Consider the following 20,341-nt stretch of genomic DNA (forward strand, 5'->3'; position numbering starts at 1 on the left):
ATAAATGAAATTCATCTACACCTGAATAAAACATACTTAACAATTGAAAAAATTTTAAACAACCACAAAAAGTAAAAACTTTAAACAAACATGAACAGGATTTGTTTTTAGGGCACACAAAGGCCCCTGCAGCAGCTTCCAACGGTAGCTTTACTGCTGTGTCTTCTACAGATGAGTTAAAGAGACAGGCTGAGCCCCACACAGGCAAGATGACTAACAGGGAGACAGGACAGTCACACAGGGCGGAGTGCCACACCCGGCTACCATCCCCAGATTCCACTGCAGAGCTGGCTTTGTGCGTAGGAGGCACACAAAGAAAGGTGATTCAGGCAGACGTTATTCAAAAGCTACTTCGTAGTATAACCGTTGAATAATGTTTGGGAAAGCTTTGGGCTTTGTATTTTTTTTTTTTAAGTTTTACTCCTTATATTTAATTTTTTAAATAACAAGGTCACTAAAACTCATGCACGCTGCAAAATACCTCATGCAGTAAGTAGTTAAGGTAAACCATCCAAGCAGTTTTTATTCACTAATATTCATAAATACACACAGCAGCTTCATTAGAGATTTCAATTTTCCTCTTCAGTTTGAATGTGGAGTATCAGGAGAGCCTTTTGCAGGTCAAGGTACAGGAAGCAGAGATGACCCCTGCACTGCTACCTACATTTACCTGCTAGAAGTAAAAATTAGTTAAGTGGAAATGATTATCATATATATTTTCTCTCTTCCTTTTGAATGTACACAATGTAACAAGAGTGACAGACCTGAAATTACAATCACCAAACAAACCCAAGATAGTTGTTGTCCACTTTCATTGGCAAATACAGCACAGAGGACATTGTCTGTGAATTGGGATGTCATCAAAGAGGAGGTGGTGGAGCTCATTTCCTTTATTACTCTCTTTTAAATGTAGGTTTTCTAAAGCAACATCTAAAGGCATAATATCTACACAGCCCATAGCACCAAAATCTGCCATCTCCCCCCGATCATCCTCGTCTGAGGATGAGCTCTCTTCACACACTAAAGTGGACAGAAGGAGCTCTTGGACAAACAGGCTGCGGTCTGCACGCTCTCTTTCCATGGACTGGTGCTCCGTTTCAGACATTTTAGGATCATTCAACCTGTGTAAGTTAAAAAGAAAAGACCTTATTGTTAAAAAGTCAATGAACAATGGCATGGCCAATTTCTACAGTGCTCTCCACTGTGCAAGTTTTACAGTTGGCAAAATTCAGAATGAGACATTGCTGGAATATCTGGCTCTAATTTATCCTTAATTGTGTTGAGACGAATTCCCCACATTTGTTGCAATACTGTTACCTGGAGGTGCAAATCTATGCTTTAATTAGACTCAATGAGAAAAAAAAATACATTTAGACTTTTTCCACTCCAGAGAAAGCTAGGTGAAAATTTTCTAAGGAAAACAGGATTTCTTACAGATTAGACGCTTGGGAAAGTGTCTAACCAGAATTTCATCTGGGGGTAAATACAGGAAAATAAAACACAAAAACAAAATCTGCAGTGAACAGAATATTCAACTGAAAAATATCCAAAAATTTCCTCTGACTGTTCTCTATTACTCTATTTAATTCTTCCTGGTATATGCAGAAGCTAGAGAGGGCAAGAAAACACATACAGCCTCCTACAGTTCTTCTACCAAGACCTACCGTGTAGCAGGGCAGACGCAAGGTCTACCTGCCTGACTTGCTCCCCTGACGCATGTACTTATGAGATCTGGGCTATGCTGGGAAACCCGGCTCATATGCACAGAGACTGGACAGATGTTAAGAGCTGAAAATTCTACTTATCACTTGTTACTAAACTTGTTAAATTACTTTAAAATGTCAATCTCTGGCCGGGTGCAGTGGCTCACACCTGTAATCCCAGCACTTTGGGAGGCTGAAATGGGTGGATCACCTGAGGTCAGGAGTTCATGTCCAGCCCGGCCATCATGGTGAAGCCCCTTCTCTACTAAAAATACAAAAATTAGCAGGGCATGGTGGTGCATGCCTGTAATCCAAGCTACTTGGGAGGCTGAGGCACGAGAATTGCTTAAACCCGGGAGCCGGAGGTTACAGTGAGCCAAGATCGTGCCACTTCACTCCAGCCTGGGCAGCAGAGTGAGACTCTGTCTCAAAAAAAAAAAAAAAAAAGGTCAATCTCCAACAAAAAATGATATAAAATTCTGCTTAGTTTCAGTACTGGTTTTCTCTACACTTTCAGTGGCAAAGAAAGGGAAACGAGCAGAAGCAACGGGGCAGCAAAAGGAACAAAGAGGGAGAATATGGGGACACTGAAAGGAGGCCCGGCAGGCATACATGACAGGTCTTCTCCCTGAGTACCCAGAGGCAGCACCCTGAGCCCAGAGACAGATCTATTCTACGCTGCCCTACTGCCTGGCACCTGCTCCCTGCTGTTCTCCCAGCACTGCAAGGCCCATGCCACCACGGACGACACTAACGGCGGGTCAGGCTCTGAGTGCTCTTTGAGTGCATTAGCTCATTTAACTCTCTGAGTTAGGGACTATTATTATCAACATTTTACAGGAAGAGGAAACTGAAGCAAAGGTTAAGTAATTTGCACAAAATCTCATAGGTGCTAAGTTCAAAACCACTAAATAATTAGGTATCTATGACTCAGAAAACAAAAGATCAAATTTCAGAACTGAAAGAACGCAAAAATATCTGAAAGGTAATTACAGAAAAGCCATAAAATCCACATTGAAAGGAAATGACTGATTACATTTATGGTTAAAAAAAAATTAAGGCTATCATAAGAGAGTATCTAATGGAATAGAAGATTGAGTAGACTACACGTTTTCAACCCAAAGCTATAAAAATATTACGAACTGAAGTCATTCCATGTTCTTTGGAAAAGGTCTTTGGTAAAGAAAAAAAATTTTAGAGAAGTTAAACCTTGTAACAGAAAGATAAAGAACGTAAAGAGGACTACCCACGTAACAACGAGGCGAACTAAAAACATACAGCCTGTGGCCTTCAGTCCTCGAGAGAACATGCAGTAACAATATTACTGTTTGTTTTTCAGGGAAATAACTGAGAAGATACCTCATTCCTGAGAGGCAGGTAAAGTCTGCATATGAGGTACTGGTACTAGGTCTTGACTTCCTGATGAAATATAAAATTTAGGATATAAATGAAACTGCAAGGCTTGCGAGGATCTTCAAGTTGGGGTTAGCAAAATGAGCTGGTCCCATTGTCAAAAGATGAGATCTGGCCAGGCACGGTGGCTCCAAAGCTGTAATCCCAGCACTCTGGGAGGCCGAGACGCGCGGATCACGAGGTCAGGAGTTGAGACCAGACTGACCAACATGGTGAAACCCCATTTCTACTAAAAATACAAAACATTAGCCGGGTGTGGAGGTGTGTGCCTGTAATTCCAGCTACTTGGGAGGCTGAGGCAGGAGAATCACTTAAACCTGGGAGGTGGAGGTTGCAGTGCAGCCTGGGCAACAAGAGCGAAACTCTGTCTCAAAAAAAGACCGATCTGACTTACACACTCCAACAATCACTTTCTAAAAGGTCAACTATCTTGGACTCCAAAGAAACTGTGACCTTACCATCAGTTCCAGGGCAACATCAATAGGAACTGCCCCTGGTCAAAGAAAAGACCAAAAATAAGGCTTGGGCCCTATATATATCACATAAGAGCTGAGTGACCAGAGACCAGGATCTCTCCTGAATACACTGCAGCCGTTCTCCTTGCCTTGAAAATTCACAATGCATGTTAATACATTTGAAGTTCTGAGAAGCCCAACAGTAAATAATCTCTTTATTCTTCTTACTTTGCTTTCTCTGACCTTATTAATTGGGGGTGGAATAACATAATTACATATATTCCTTAGAATATATGAAGTTAAGAGAGTATTTCTGGGGAAATATTGCCTTAAATAAATCATATGATACAATAAAATATGTGGAAAGTGGTTTGTAAATTACATGGTACCATACAATGTACAGTATCAGATGACAGAAGGGGAATTTCAAGAAGCTACAACCAGAATTCAGGGAGAGCACTCAGAGATCACTCATACCATGCTCTGAGAGTTGGGTGTGGAATAAATGCACAGACAAGCTCACTGAGTAGTTTGGGTCTTAAAAAAAAAAAAAAAAAAAAAGAGGATAAGGCAAGGGTGGACAGGAAGGTGTCTTTTCCAAAGGGCACTGGCAAGACGTTCCACCCACAGTTCTGTGAACTCTCAGTAGAAATGCACACTAGTAGATCTCCTTTTTGAGGCAGGAACTTAGATGTGGTATGCTACGGACCTGCTGCTGGTCAGTACCTATCGGTAAGGCTACATGGCAGCAGGTAGCTCCATCTGTGGCCCTGTGGTTCTCTTACATTAAAGCAGCATTATCTGCTAATAACCAGGCACAGTTACTGACCTAGCAGAGGTCATTCAAAGGTAAATTACCCATTTACATGTTTTTTCTTGGTTTCATAACAAATAATAATGAATACCATTAATTGGGCCTTTACTATAGGGCAGACACTGAGCCAGACCATACACATACGTATCAGTATTCCATTTCATCCTCAAAATAATTCTCTCTCTAGAGGCAAAACTTCTGGGATACTGATGATAAAACTGAGGTTTGGAGGAGTGAAATGACTTGCCTGAGGTCCAAAACTTGCAAGTGGCAAAGCTGGGGCTCTAGTCCAGGGATTTTCAAGCATTTTTTATTCTGCACCCACACTATGTTATTTATAACTATACACATGCACCACTGGATTAACAGAGGATGAGATAAAAGAAATATAAGTAGAAATTATAATATTTTCTTCTAACCTCCCAATGAATTGTCATACACACTGCATTTTGGAGATAATGATGTATTACACAAACTCTATTCTTCATCTTACAGTTCTTTCTTTATATTCCTCTCTGCTCCCTTAAAAGCCCAAATTAGTCCAGGTTCATTATCTGTTGAGGCTAAGTCTCCACTCATCATTGCTCTTTTTAAAATTCTTTATGTTCCTGAAAGTCACATAAAATGCCTATGAAGTTCTGGCAGACAAATACATACAGCTGCTAACAGTTTCAGAAGCGAACAGGAACTCCATCCAGTAGAGCAGTTTACTGTTGTACTGAATATTATTTATACCATGGGAAGTCATTTTTTTTAACAGTTACTTTTGTGTGCCAACCATAAAAGTTTAAATCTAGCTTTTTTAGAAATTCATAGGAGAAAACTGTCACTGTATTATGAAATCCTTCTTATACCTTTTAATATTTCACAGTAGATTAAAACTGGCAATAAAAAGCAATGTTAATTATGATAAATGCACCTAACATGAACCATATATATATAATGATATAGTGTTTAATGTTTTATGGGTACTATGGCAAAACAATTCATGTTATATGATGATATATACCTTGAGAACAAGAAGACCAGTTATTTTATTTTAGAGACAGGGTCTCACTCTGTCACCCAGGCTGGAATGAATGGCATAATCTTGGCTACTGCAACCTCTGCCTGCAGGGCTCAAACAATCCTCCCGCCTCAGCCTCCTGAGTAGCAGGGACCACAGGTGCGCACCATCACACCTGGCTAATTTTTGTAGAGAGAAGATTTCACCATGTTGCCCAGGGTGGTTTGGAACTCCTGGGCTCTGGCAATATGCTTGCCTTGGCCTCCCAAAGTGCTGGGATTAGAGGTGTGAGCCACTGAGTCTGGCCCAGTATTCTTAATTTATTTAAAAGAATTACTATGTTTCACATTCTTGGGGAAATACTGAATATGCAGTTTTAATCAGAGATTTGTGAGTTTTAATCAAACACAGAATTTTAAAGAAATATATATGCACGAAAGAGAAAAGATAATTCCAGATTGTAGTGGCAATAAAATACTACTTCCCAAACAAAATTCTATCAACAAATGAGCTACCTTGTTAAAAGAAACTGGGAATTCTGGAGAGTCTGCTGACTGCTTTCTGTATTAGCTATGTTGGTTGTTGCTGTGGATTGTGTGATTGCAGTGGTGACACTGCTTGCGTTAGTACGCCGGGTTGCGTCGCGTGCGGTCTCCAGTTGTTGCCGTGCTGCCTGGGCATGCCGCCGTTCTAGCTGCAGCTGCATCTGCAGTTGTTGTAACTGAGAAGCGGAAGGGCCAGAGGAATTAAGCTGTCCTCCTGCAGAACGTCTCACTCCTGATAACTGAGATAAAAGCTCTGCCAATGGAAATGAAGACAATTAATGTCTGCTTAATACTGAGGAAAACAAAACGCTACAGATCACTCTTTGACTGGAACAACATCAAAAGCATTGTGAACAGGAGGTAACCACAGCAGCATACAGTTTCAGTGAAGAGCTGAATACCTTCTAGAATGCCTCCTGGAGGCAGGAGTTACTGTGTACAGAGAACGCAAATGCATACGAATATCAACCCAGACCCAACTATGTTTGCTTTCAGTAAAACTTAAATTGTCTTTAAAATTATCTGCATAATAGACTGATTTAGTTAAGCTTTCTCTTAGTATTTAATGAAGTGGTTTATCTGCGGGCCCAATTATAATATAAGCTTTCTCAATATGTGTTTCATGGAAGCAGGGATGAGGTCTACTGTTGACTATATTCCCAGCTCTCAGAACAGGGCCTGATATAGCAGGAATTCAAACATTTACTGAATGACTGAATGAATTATTAGGATGTAGCCCAAGAGGCCTGGATCATTTCTGATAGTGGCCCTTGAACACTCGCCTCTGGCTTCTCCCTCTAGTACCTTCTGGTACTGCTGTTTCAGAGTACCACTGCAGTAGGTACCACTAGCAGTGCTCAGCAAGGCTGACTGGCTCCTGAGAACCTGTTGCATCTGACTGTACAGCGTACTTAGTGGCCTGTTATGATCCAGACTGTCTTGTGTCCATAAGGCTGTACTCATTAAGAGGTGTAAGCCTTTGTCCATGCACCCTCATCTATGTAAGGTGCAGTGAAATGCCTTCTTCCAAGTGGAGGGTCTACCTCGCTTATAGGGAACCGATGATTGCCTTGCAGACACTCTTAGGCCAGCAAAAACTCTTTATCATTAAAACTCATTAACAGTTTCTGTTTTCTTGTTCACTGTTGCTTTATCCCAGGCTTTTGATAGCACTCTTATACCACTCTTTCATGGAATATACAGTCTATCACTAAAATAAACTAATTTTCACTGACAGAAAAAAAACAAATGAAAATTTCTCAAATTTGAATTTTGCGCCCAGAAACTACTTTAATTTTTAGTGTCTGCCACCAAAATAGCAGGTAAATATTCCCTTTGGATGAAGAAATATTTTTTAAATCCCCCAAACTCAGTTTGTTAGGCTTGTTTTTGTTGTTGCACACCCAAATGTTCAAAGCACATTTGGAATTAAAATTTTATATGGTATATCTAACTTTTTAATAACATGATAGGTGTCACATTATTCTTAGGTTTTTTTTTCTTTTTTAAATTTTTATTTTAGATTTGGGGGTACATGTGAAGGTCTGTTACACAGTTAAACACATCACGGGGGTTTGTCGTACATATTATTACATCACGCAGTACCCAATTAAGTCCAGTACCTAACAGTTATCTTTCTGCTCCTCTCTCTCTTCCCACCCTTCCCCAGTGTCTGCTGTCTCCTCCTTTGTGTTCCTAAGTTGTCATTTAGCTCCGATGTTCTCAGTTTCTATTACAGATTTACACTTACCAGTGTGTCAGGTGTTCTGCAGGGCACCTCATGGCTTCCAGGTAGGTGCACACTTCACCACATGGACACATTTCAGAACTGTTGCTTTAAATGTGTGCACACGTCCCACAGTCTTACCACTTGTCTGCTTGGTGTGTCTTGCAGATTGTCAGGCTACAGTGATTTCTTATATTTTATTCTGACCCTGTGTTCTGCTACCAACTTCCCAGGTTTGTCATGTACTAGACCCAGTGACATGGCCAGGTTCAAAAACTATGTTTTTTTGTTTTTGTTTTTTTTTAACATTTTCCCCAAGCTATTAAACATGTACCTTTCAGTATGTTCTACCACAATACAGTTCTCAAATCAAGATCAGGACATTAAGTCTTACTTTCCTTTCTTCCATGAGAAGAGCTTAATTTTTTAGTCTTGTCAATTAGCTATAGATAACAGTTCTGCAATGTGTCCATGTGGTGGAATGTGTACCTGGAAGCCATGAGGCGCCCTGCACAACACCTGAGATAGGCATAAATCTGTGATAGAATTTTACACATAACATGTTCTTAAAAATGTTAGCTATACCTTATAAAACCTTAATTTCAAATGTGCTTTGGACATTTGTTATGTGTACTTATGGAGGTTTAACCATGAAATTTTGGAGGTATTCAAACTGAAATCTTTTATGATTTCCTTGGGCTTCAATAGAGGCCACAAATACAACATAAAACCATTTTTTATCATCTTATGTCTCTAAGAACAGGAGTCTCCCACTCCCTTTACCTGCAGGAGACATGTTCCAAGACCCCCAGTGAATGGCTGAAATGGGCATCTGGATAACACAGAACCTTATATGTTTTTTCCTATATATACTTATCTGTTGTGCTAAAGTTTAATTTATAAATTAGGCACAGTACGAGATTCACAACAAAATAGAGCAAATCTAAAAATAGACCATGAAAGTTATGTAATGTGGTCTCTCTCCCTCTCAAAGTATCTTACTGTCCTGTACTCACCTATTTTTCGACTGTAGTTGGTTGTGGGTAACTGAAACCCGGGAAAGCAAAACCACATATGAGAGGGGGACTACTGGACTTAAGCGATGCCAGAAGAGTATGAATTACTTTATGTTAAGTATCTGCTTTGAACACATTTTACACTTTTAAAGTATTTGGCAATTTTGTGAAGGAACATGGCTTACGATCAGAGAGGTGAGGCTAAGAACACAAATCTCACAATTTTTTTTTTTTTTTTTTTTTTTTTGAGACAGGGTCTCACTCCATCACCTAGGCTGGAGTGCAGTGGTGCGAGCTCGGCTCCCTGGAACCTCCACCTCCCAGGCTTGAGTGATTCTCATGCCTCAGCCTCCTGAGTAGCTGCGATTACAGGCGCCCACCACCACATCTGGCTGATTTTTATATTTTTAGTAGAGATGGAGTTTCACCATGTTGGCCAGGTTGGTCTTGAATTCCCGGCCTCAAGTGATCCACCCGCTCCCGCCTCCCAGAGTGAGCCACCGCACCTGGCATCACAAAAAGTTTTAAAAGGAGCTCCTCCTTCCCCTGCCATTTCCCTTATGAATGTGAAACTAACTTACCAGCTATAGGAGCCATGGCTTCCCTATTGCTTGGAGAATATGAACTCTGAGAAGAAGAAAGTCCACCAGTAGAACTGCTAGTAAAGTGCATGTTTGATCTACGAGCACGCGGACCTCCTAATCCCCGGCCAGGGAGAAACATTCTACGTACATGTCGAACACCACTCGATTCATCATAACCCAAAAGTTAAGAAAAAAATGAAAATATTTCACAGAAAGAAAAAAAAAAATCACTTGAGCCCTTGCTAGACAGATATAAAGACTTCCTGAATTGTAAGCATTTAAAAACAGCACATTTAACTTAAAGTGCAAATGTCCCAACTCTATCTACGAGGGAGGTCTATTAACCCTAAAAAAAAACACTCAAATATAAGGCAACATGTGAGTGTGTGTGTGTGTATTGGCTGTGTGAGGTAAGAAAGCTTCTCTATATAGCTCATGAAATCTCAAATACCACCTATAATGAAAAAGGAACAATATTGAATTTATATTCAGCAGATCAAAGATTTCTTTTGGATTACTAGTTTTAATCTGTTTTCAAGCTTCTTTCCAATGCTGCTGCTAAGCAGAAAACAGATTTGCATTTCTTGTGTAAGACACACAGACAGATTAACATGACATTTATCACGAAGTCAAATTCCCAGCAGCCTCAACCATCTTACATAGCTGAGTTTGAGTCAAACTGAAAAAGGTCCTGAGTCGCAAATAGCTGTCAAAACTCATGAAAACAACCCTACGTTTCCACAAAGGCAAATGAGAGGTGGGGGAGGCCAGATCATATAGAAGAGATTTTTCCTTTAAAGCACCAAACAGACCAGCTTCATAATGCAGATTCTTTTTTTTGCTGGCTTCTCAGTTTTTCAGCTGATGGTTCTGGAGTTATTTAAAGGACCAGATGGGTAGCTCCAGGAGGCCTTCAGGAGTCACCGTACATGCAGTGTTCCATCATATTAATGAGGATGGTTTGGGTTTTAGAGAAAGTGATGCGATCATATTTATATATTTGATAATTTATATATTATGATTTTTTATATATATATATATGTATTTTGAGACAGGGTCTCACTTTGTTGCCAGGCTGAAGTGCAGTGGTACAACCATAGCTTACGGCAGCCTTGAGCTCATGGGCTCAAGCCATCCTTCTACTTCAGCCTCTTGAGTAGCTGGGACCACAGGTGTGTGCCACCATGGCCAGCTCATTATTTTGGTAGAGACGGGGTCTTCCTATGTTGTCCGGGCTGGTTTCGAACTTCTAGGCTCAAGTGATCCTCCCACCTTGGCATTTCAAAGTGCTGGGAGTGTAGGCATGAGGCACTGTACCCAGCTGGTGACAGTTTTAGACGAACAATTCATAACCTGAAACCAGAAGCAAAGACCACAAAATTAATCACTCTGGTAGGCCAGTAATCTCAGGGAACAATGCCAGCAACTGTTGAGAGATAAGGAAGGGAATGAAGAAATAAAATCAGGAGCTGGGCGTGGTGGCTCACACCTATAATCCCAACACTTTGGGAGGCCGAGGCGGGCGGATCACTGAGGTCCGGAGTTCAAGACCGGCCTGGCCCATATGGTGAAACCCCATCTCTACTAAAAAAAAAATACAAAAACTGGCCAGGCGCAGTGGCTCATGCCTGTAATCCCAGAACTTTGGGAAGCCAAGGCGGGCGGTCAGGAGTTCGAGACCAGATTGGCCAAGAGACCGGCCTGGCCAATATGGTGAAACCCCATCTCTACTAAAAATACAAAAATTAGCTGGGCATGGTGGCGGGCACCTGTAATCTCAGCTACTTGGGAGGCCGAGGCAGGAGAATTGCTTGAACCCAGGAGGTGGAGGTTGCAATGAGCTGAAGATCGTGCCATTGCACTCCAGCCTGGCCGACAGAGTGAGACTCAGACTCAAAAAAAAAAAAAAAAAAAGAAAAGCAGGAAAGGAAATGTAAAGCTGGAGCTGACCTTACGCTATCCTACTCAGGAACTGGGCAGGAAATGGCTCTTTTTGGAGAAGGAGACCCCAAAAAGGAAAGGAACACTAAGATGCACACCTGCCCCCACCATCTCACCACTCCACACCCACAACAGGGTAAGGCAGCAGAGCAACAGAGAGGGAAAGCAAATAATGCCTCTTGATATTTAACTAATTAAATTTTAATTTGGATTAACATTTTCCGCTTTCCATCCTGGAAGACATAATCTGGTCAAACTGCCTTAAAAAAAATCTAATTATAGTGAACTAAAGATGAAGGACAAGTCAACTTTCACTTAGTGAAAATGGTTCATGCAACAGTGATAGTATATAAAAAGAGAAATCAATTGCATCTCAACACTGAGTCACTTTTAGGAAAAGTTCAAATAAGTAAAAATAATTTGGAGATTAGTTTTCCTCTTTTGGGGGATATTATCCTTAAAAATAATCAAAATGACAAGCTGGATGCAGTGGTACTTGTGTGCCTATAGTCCCAGCTACTCAAGAGGCTGAAGCAGGACGATCACTTGAGCTCAGGAGTTTGAGACCAGCCAGGTCGACACAGCGAGATCCTGTCTCCAAAACAAAAAATCAAAATGACAAAAGTTACAAACAACTCTTTTCCTTGTCATCTCTTAAAAGGATATTCAATCTCTAGGGGCTCTGTGTTCACGTGTAAGATGAGCTGCACAGTCTTCCGTGACATGATTAGGATCACCTCCAGGTAACGCTGCACGTATTGGACAAATCTGCAATGGAAGTAAAGAAAGCAGCTTAACAAATGAATGTCAAGAAGACACCTTTCCGGACGAGGATTCTGTTGTTTTACTATTATCAAGTTTTAACCAATAAAAAACTCAGCAGATCCTGAATTAGTGAAAACCAGTAGAAGCCTAAGCAAGAACGGTTCACACAAGGTCCCTCAGGGTCAAACACAACAGTTTCAGACACACCAAACTTGATCTCTGGCAGGGCCTTCTAACAGCCTGCCTGATTCATTCGTATGGCCTAGCACAATAGTTTCCATTAAAAAAACTTTAAAAATATGCTATTCAGTGCACATTTATGTTTAAGTCCAGTCTTGAATGGTAAAGACAGATACAAGCCTAGGGCACACTTCCCCAAAGTAAGCTATACTTGAGAGACAATTCCCAAATAAGACAGCAGAGGTCTGATTAAATGCAACTGTGCAAACATTCAACAGATATGTTGAATGTAAGACAGATTATGATTACTGATAATATGCAAATGTGGTCTATAAATTTATGAATGTGACTTCCAAGGGGCATATTGTATGGAAGTCCATTTTTTAACCTTATTTCCCAAAGAAATGGGTGGTAGGCCATAAGCTTGTAACCAGGTCAGGCTCAAGGAGTAGAAGCTCAACTTTCCATGGGCCTTTTGGCAAGAGACAGGAGAAAGTAGGAATAAAATGATGTGTACACAGTCACGGTTTGGGGAGTCGGTGACAGGTTGGGAAGGCGGTGTTTATAGTTAACAGAATTGGTGAAACAGGGAAGGAGAGGGGAAGGATAGAAAGAATGAGGAGCTTTTTAAAGAGGAAAGGCCCTTTCTCTTCCGAAATTCAAATGGGCAGATAATGTTCTAATAATGGTAGCCAAGACTTGAAGTATGAACAATTTCAATCTTAAAGAACAGGGCCAAGAAGAAAGGTCTGAAGCAAGGGGCATGACCAAAGGGAGCCCCAGGAAGTGCACAGTTCAAGTGGTAGACTTGTGTCTTTATAAATAAATAAGAAGGTTAAAGACAGGATATGTGATTCATCTTGCTAGTACTTGAGCCAAAATTCTTTCACCTAGGCAAAATCTAGGCAATTGGTCAGCCTTATTATCTGCTGACAGCACATTGGGAGTTGGTGGTAGTGCTAGACATGAGGGGAGATGGGAGGGGTGAGACTTGGAAGGACAATCCTGGGGTATGGAGGGAAAACAAACTGCTCTGATTCCTGGAGCCCAAACAAACATAACTTCCCATCATCTAACAACCAGACAGCAGAAGTCCCCTGAGAGTTCAACTCTGATTTGGTATCAGTCTCTCTTATGCCTAATCAGCTGTCCTGATTATGTGACTCAGGAGTCTGAGAAATATCCTCAGGAAAACCTAAATATGTTCATGAGAAATAACATTTAAGCGTGACAGTTTGCAAAAGAACTAGAGAGGTCACAATGGAATGTGATGAGGCAAATGAGAAAAAGAAGTAGATAGACCTGTCTATGCCTTTCTTAAAAGATGCCAAGGAAGGTGGTCAGATTCTTTCCTCTGTCAGTAAAGTAGCTGTATGTGTCACAAGTTTACAGATTATCCACTCTCTCTTTACTAGGAATTTAACTTCTGCTATCTGTACCATTCCTGTACTCTGACATTACCTGGTTATGTCTGATATACCTATTTTACTTTCATGTGCTTCTGGTCTTACCTAGCTAAACTGTAAACTCTTTGAGAGATGCAGCACAGTATGATTTGTCTTTGGTTTTAAACTCCAGACAGATTTGCTTTAAAAAAAAAAAAAAAAAAAAAAAGACCAGCAAGGTTTAGAGAAACAGAAAACAGGTTCCAGTTATTTAAAAATAAAACAAGCTACCTTAGAGACTCATCATTTTGAAAAAGTTAACAAGTGCTGGGTTATAGTCTTATTACAATATTATAAGTCTCTATAAGATTTTTATTTAAAGAGAAAATAACCACCAAAAGGAAAAGGCATCTTTCTTCTAAGATACCTTCCTTTATATTGGCCTTCGGGTAAAATCTATAAACAACTTGAGCTATCCAGAGATTGCTGCAGAGGCTTCGGTACTTGAGGGGACATAAAAATGTTGGTAGATGAGAAAAGTCTCCACAAGGATATAAATTCCTAGAAGGAAAACAGAATGGGAAGCAGAGATACCAAATGTACTAAGAATGTCCTAATAAGATAGATAATTTAACAAGTAGAAAAGTACCTTTGAGAGGAGGATATAAAATAAAGCCAAGATCTTTCCTTATTGTGTATTGACTTTGGTTCTATACTCACAATCTTTTTTATTTCACTGGAGTAACTATGTTAAGATGGCAGGATGAAGGTATTCAGAACTGCTTCATTCATAGAGAAATAATATAAAACCAACCAACCAACCAACCAACCAAACTTCCATAACGTCTAGGGATAAAGAATTACTGAGGATAAGAAATTACTGTGGTGGGAGGATCACCCAGGTTGACAGCTAGCATAGAAAATCAAGAGGCTAGGCAAGGCGTGGTGGCTCATGCCTGTAATCCCAGCACTTTGGGAGGCTGAGGCGGGTGGATCACGAGGTCAGGAGTTCAAGACCAGCCTGACCAACATGGTGAAACCCCATCTCTACTAAAAAATACAAAAATGAGCTGGGCGTGGTGGCACATGCCTGTAATCCCAGCTACTCAGGAGGCTGAGGCAGGAGAATCACTTGAACCCAGGAGGTGGAGGTTGCAGTGAGCCAAGATTACACCACTGCACTCCAGCCTGAGCAACAGAGACTCCATCTCAAAAAAAAAAAAAAAAAAAAAGGAAAAAAGAAAATCAAGATACTAGGTTTAGAACCAAGTGGAAGATGTTGCCACACTTGGGTCACATAAAGTGAACTCGGATGAGGACTTGGAAAGGAAAACTAAGCTCAGATGCTGATGTGACCTCAGAGGCCTGGTCATCTTTTAGGTTTTACATTTTATATTTAGCAAGCTAACTCACGCTTTAAGACAAAAACGCTTGTTCTTAAGACTGTGTTTTCTGAAAGGAAATGAAGGGAACAAGAAGAAGAAAGAAAAAGGAGAGCAAAGCGAGGCAGGAGAAATGGAAAAGAGGTGGTGGGGAGTGGGAGGAAGCAAGCCACTGTGCCACTCATGGCCACAAACACTTCTTAGTTTTGAGTGTGTCTTTCTTTCCACATCATGGTGCCTAATATCTCTTACAGCACAGGAAAACTCAACACAAGGGTAATTTTAGGGTACTGACCCTAAAATTATGACAGCTTGTCAACATTAATATTTATCATACTTCCACTGCCACATGATAGAGTACTATCTATTATTCGTACAGGAAAATTCCATATAACACACAAGCTTAAAATTGTAACAACTTATCAATTAAGATTTACTTAACTGGCTTAAGTCAGTATTTCTTTAATTTGGCTAAGAATATAAATCATCGCCGGGCGCGGTGGCTCACGCCTGTAATCCCAGCACTTTGGGAGGCCGAGGCAGGTGGATCACCAGGTCAGGAGACTAAGACCATCCTGGACAACACAGTGAAACTCCGTCTCTACTAAAAACACAAAAAACTAGCCGGGCGCGGTGGCGGGCGCCTGTAGTCCCAGCTACTCGGGAGGCTGAGGCAGGAGAATGGCGTGAACCCGGGAGGCGGAGCTTGCAGTGAGCCGAGATTGCGCCACTGCACTCCAGTCTAGGCGCGTCTCAAAAAAAAAAAAAAAAAAAAAAAAAAAAAAAGAATATAAATTATCAGGGCCAGGCGCAGTGGCTGACGCCTATAATCCCAGCACTTTGGGAGGCCGAGGCAGGTGGATTGCCTGAGGTTAGGAGTTTGAGACCAGTATGGCCAACATGGTGAAACCCCGTCTCTAATAAAAACACAAAAAATTAGCTGGGCATGGTGGCCGTGCGCCTGTAATCCTAGCTACTCAGGAGGCTGAGGCAGGGGAATTGTTTGAACCAGGGAGGTGGAGGTTGCAGTGAGTCAAGATGGAGCCACTGGATTCCAGCCTGGGTGACAGAGCAAGACTCCATCTCAAAAAAAAAAAAAAAAGAAAAAAAAAGAATATAAATCATCTGGAGCAATTGTTAAAAATACAGTTTCCTAGTTCTGGAAAGAGAGGGATTTAACAATCTATTTTGACAAAGGTCCTGGTTGATTATTAACAAACTACGTAAGTTTGGCAAATACAGCGATGATATTCAAAAACTGTATTTACTCTGTTATACGAAAACACCAAATGTTATTGTTACCTAACATAACAAAAAAATTTGGATTCACAAATGTCCTTGCCATTCTCAGTGTCGTCTCTGCTATTGCTTGAGTTTCCTCTTCTCCTTCACCATGCCACTGAGGGTCACCATCAATCTTGCTTTTTATCTGTAGCCCCTTTGGAAGCCTTTACCAATTGAGATAAGGTCCCATTCCAAGAACATACAGAGTCTCCATTTTTCCATGTGGTTCCAGGGCATGACTGCCAGCCAGCAACCAGTTAGGGCACATTATATAGCACAGTTGCCAATGTCTTTAAAACATACCTTCTGAAGTCGTTACTCCACATATAAACACCGAGTCACTGCTGAATGCACAGAACTTCTCCTCTGTGAAAGCACCTGAAGTCAGCATGCGTGATTTTTTTTTTAAACAACAGTTCCACACATTCTTCCCCATACAGTTATCAACCATTCTAAAGCAAGTTTGGATTTCCTCTCGCCTCTCTCTTGAACTAATACAACCACATCAGACAGCATTCTCTCTCTGGGTACTATGCACAGCTTTAAAAACTATTCTTTATAACCACCTTCCTATTTCTTGTTCAAGGATCTATACTATGAAATCCAGGTAAACTGGTAAAGTTAAAGTTCTGACTGTTAAATTGTATAATTTTGTTACCATGGAATAATCCATTAAGCATTTACTGAGTCCCAAATCAGAACTAACTTAACACTTTAGGTTAAAACATTATCAAGAAATGAGCATAGTTCCAGCCAATATTAAAAGTTCATATGAATTTCATCTCTTTTTAAAAACTGGGGCCAAAATTGGGGCAGGGCACAGTGGCTTATACTTGTAACCCTAACACTTTGGGAGAATGAGGCAGGGGGATCACTTGCAGACAAGAGTTTGAGACCAGCCTGGGCCACCCAGTGAGACGCAGTCTCTACCAAAAATTTTTTTTTAAAAATCGGTGTATATTTTTCATTATTTCTTCAAACTGGGGTACAATTCATGTCTCTGCTTTTGAGCGGCTCTTAGAACTCAGCTACAGAAACACCCAGGCTTATTATGCCAAGGGATTTTCTGATCACCTGCAACGCAATGGGGGGAATGGGGTTTAAAACACTTTCTCCACAGAAGAGTAATGACCCAAAAAGAGTCATCTGAATTTAAAGCCAACACACAAAACCTGTTGACACGTGTTATACTTTAGTGCTTATACAAAAAAAAAAAAAAAAAAAAGAGAAGACAGACATTCTATTGAGCTAACTAACTGCCACGGCCAATGACAACTTCAGGCTTTTGGATCTCCTTCCCAATTAAAAGTATTAGTTTATCCTACAAAATCTGCAGATACAATGAATACAAGACAGAAACTGAAGTTTTGCTTTGAGAATATACATAAAGGACTAGTGGATGATCTATGCTACATGGTCAAGAAACTCCTTTTGGGCCTTGTAGAACCGTCTAGCTTGTAGCTACCTGCACCTTGGCCATCCATTTTGCCAATATAAATAAAGGTCCTTTCAAGAGTTGAGTGAGCGCACTGTTCAACTAGATTACAATCTAATTTTCTGCTGCTGCAGTGAACAGTTAATAAGTGTTCAATTATAAGTGAAATTAACTTACAATTGTGAATTACTTCATATTAAATGATTTTCCCTCTCAATTCCATTCTCCCATAATGCTGAAGTTAGATTTGTCACTGGCTTCTAAAGAGCAGCATCTACATGTAATTTAGGAAGTCCTAAAAAGCAATTATGTTTTACATTTAAACATGGTTCTTGTACAAAAATTTATGTGTATGACGACATCTTGGGAATTCACAAAACTTGAAAGAGTATTAATATAATTTAGCTATACTGAAAAATAATTCCCAAGAAATCAGAAAGCAGCTCACAAAAGGGCTTGCGCTCCTGTGAGAATCTAACGATGTAGCTGATCTGACAGGAAGTGGAGTTCAGGCGGTGATGCCCGCTGGCCCACCGCTCACGTCCTGCTCTGTGGCTCGGTTCCAAACAGGTCATAGACGGGTATTAGTCTGGTCCTGTCTGTGGCCCAGGGGTTGGGGAACCCTGGTCTAGAGGACACATGCAGGTAACGTGGGGCAAAGCAAGACAGCAAACAGAGCATTCAGAAAGGAACATGTTAAGAGGAATAGAAAAGGAGATATAGCAAATTGTTGTGTAGATATAATCCCCCAAACCAAAATGATGTAAATCACTCTTGAATTCCCTAATTCAAAAATGCAAAACATTGAGGGGTGAGAGAGGACACACAGTCTTATCACCTGGACAATTACATGTAACTGTAGCACACTGGAGTTGATAATATGTTTCACATATATACAGAGAGGCATTCAAAACACTTAACAACTGGCATGGCATAGGCACCAATCCTTCAGAATGGACACTAGTCAGCATGCTACACTTGACTGCACCTGCTGAATGCCAGCCCTGCCTCTAGGACTTGACCCACATGACCTGAAGGAATCTTGTACTTTTATATTAAAGATTCTTATCTGCCTGCCATTTTTCACTTTGAAGTGTCTGGGCATATGGGTGGAAAGAGAGGTAGATACATCATTCATGCGAAGATTAAGGGTTAATGAGGAGAGATAAATCCTTAAAATATTCCACAAAAGCCCATATGAAAATAGAGTGACAACTGCCTTGGGCTATGTACCAAAAGCCTGGAAACTTAATGAAGGCATAAACACAACTGACAAGAAACAGACCATGAAACCATTTGCAGGTGGTGGGTATTTAATTTTCAAACTACGTATCAGGTATGCCAGAGTGTAAACAACCAATTTTGAGTATTTACTTTCCGGGGGGTGGGGGTTGGGGAGCAAACCAACCGGAGGCACGGAGGCAAGGTTATGGAAAACTGGGTTGTCTTGCCTTGTGGGGAGATGAGAATACTATACTAGGGACTACTGGCTGATGATAATAATAATATCTATTATTACTTGTTATATATCATTATATATATTTATTAATGATAATATAATGCTATTTATATATTACATATAATATATATAATAATACACAATTTTTTTTGGAGACAGGGTCTTGTTCGGTCACCCAGGCTGCAGTGCCACGCAGTGGCACAATCATGGCTCACTGCAGCCTCAACCTCCTGAGCTCAAGCAATTCTCCCACCTCAGCCTCCCAAGTAGATGGGACCACAGGCATGTGCCACCACGTCCAGCTAATTTTTAAATTTTGTGGAGACAAGGCCCCACTTTGTTGCTCAGGCCAATCTCAAACTTCTGGGCTCAAGCAATGCTCCCGCCTCAGCCTCCCCAGTGTTGGGATTACAGGCATGAGTCACTGTGCACAGTCTGATAATGATTTTAAGGATGCCTAAATTACAATAAGAACTCCATGTTTATCTTATTGTATTTAGGTAAAGGACCCAAACTTAACAGAAATTAAATCAAAGAAAAATGATTCCAAGTTTTCCACAACAACCAGCATGGAGATGCAACTGAGTCAGGATTCTTCATACGGGTATGTGGGACTGTACCAAAAGGAAGCAAAGTCACTTTACAGAATAAAAAGAACAAACTAAGAATAGTAATAAAATGTGACAACAGTAGTCTGAGGCTCTCCTAGGTGCAAGATCAGAGCATTTCTGAGCTGTTAAGACGGTAAAATTTGGCTTGATGTCTATACAAAATAAATTTACCTACTGCTTGATACATGTTATAACAACTTCAAGCATCAAACTAGCAGTGTCAGTGGGAATAAAAGTAACCCTATATTATATGCATAGCTGTAGCAGAGTTAAGTAGAGACTCTGGAACCCAGAGGGACACTAGCTGAGTCCAAACACCTGCCCCTACCCCTGCCCCTTACTAAGCTGAATGTCCTTGAGCATGCTACTTTATTTCTCTGGGTTTCAATTAATTTGTTTTGAGTACATTTAGGGGTTTATTAGTTGATGGAATATGCAATTACTTGTGCCAAAATTCTCCCAATTCAGTATCTATAGTTCCATATAAAGCCTTCACTTTACCTATTATTATCAATGGTAAAGAGGTGGGGGAGAGACTCTTAGGTGTACTTTATCATTTCTTGAAGGTGGATGCATGCTGACTCAGATGTCAAGTAAAAAAGCCAACAGGCTTTCAAGGTAAGACTTTCTTTGTGTA

The 20,341-nt window shown here is 40.6% G+C and overlaps 1 protein-coding gene across 1 annotated transcript in view; it reads right to left on the reverse strand.

The window, feature by feature from the left end:
• Positions 1 to 497: 497 nt before the first annotated feature.
• Positions 498 to 20,341, reverse strand: part of LOC139359390 (E3 ubiquitin-protein ligase KCMF1-like) — a 30,003-nt gene continuing 10,159 nt past the window's right edge. Inside the window, 5 exon segments of the mRNA XM_071082030.1 lie at positions 498 to 880; positions 883 to 1,121; positions 5,907 to 6,189; positions 9,260 to 9,438; positions 11,874 to 11,971. Coding sequence (XP_070938131.1) covers positions 861 to 880; positions 883 to 1,121; positions 5,907 to 6,189; positions 9,260 to 9,438; positions 11,874 to 11,971 — 819 coding nt within the window. The 3' untranslated portion in view covers positions 498 to 860.

Source organism: Macaca nemestrina, chromosome 17 (genome assembly GCF_043159975.1).
Source record: "Macaca nemestrina isolate mMacNem1 chromosome 17, mMacNem.hap1, whole genome shotgun sequence".
In the NCBI taxonomy this organism is placed as follows: domain Eukaryota; kingdom Metazoa; phylum Chordata; class Mammalia; order Primates; family Cercopithecidae; genus Macaca; species Macaca nemestrina.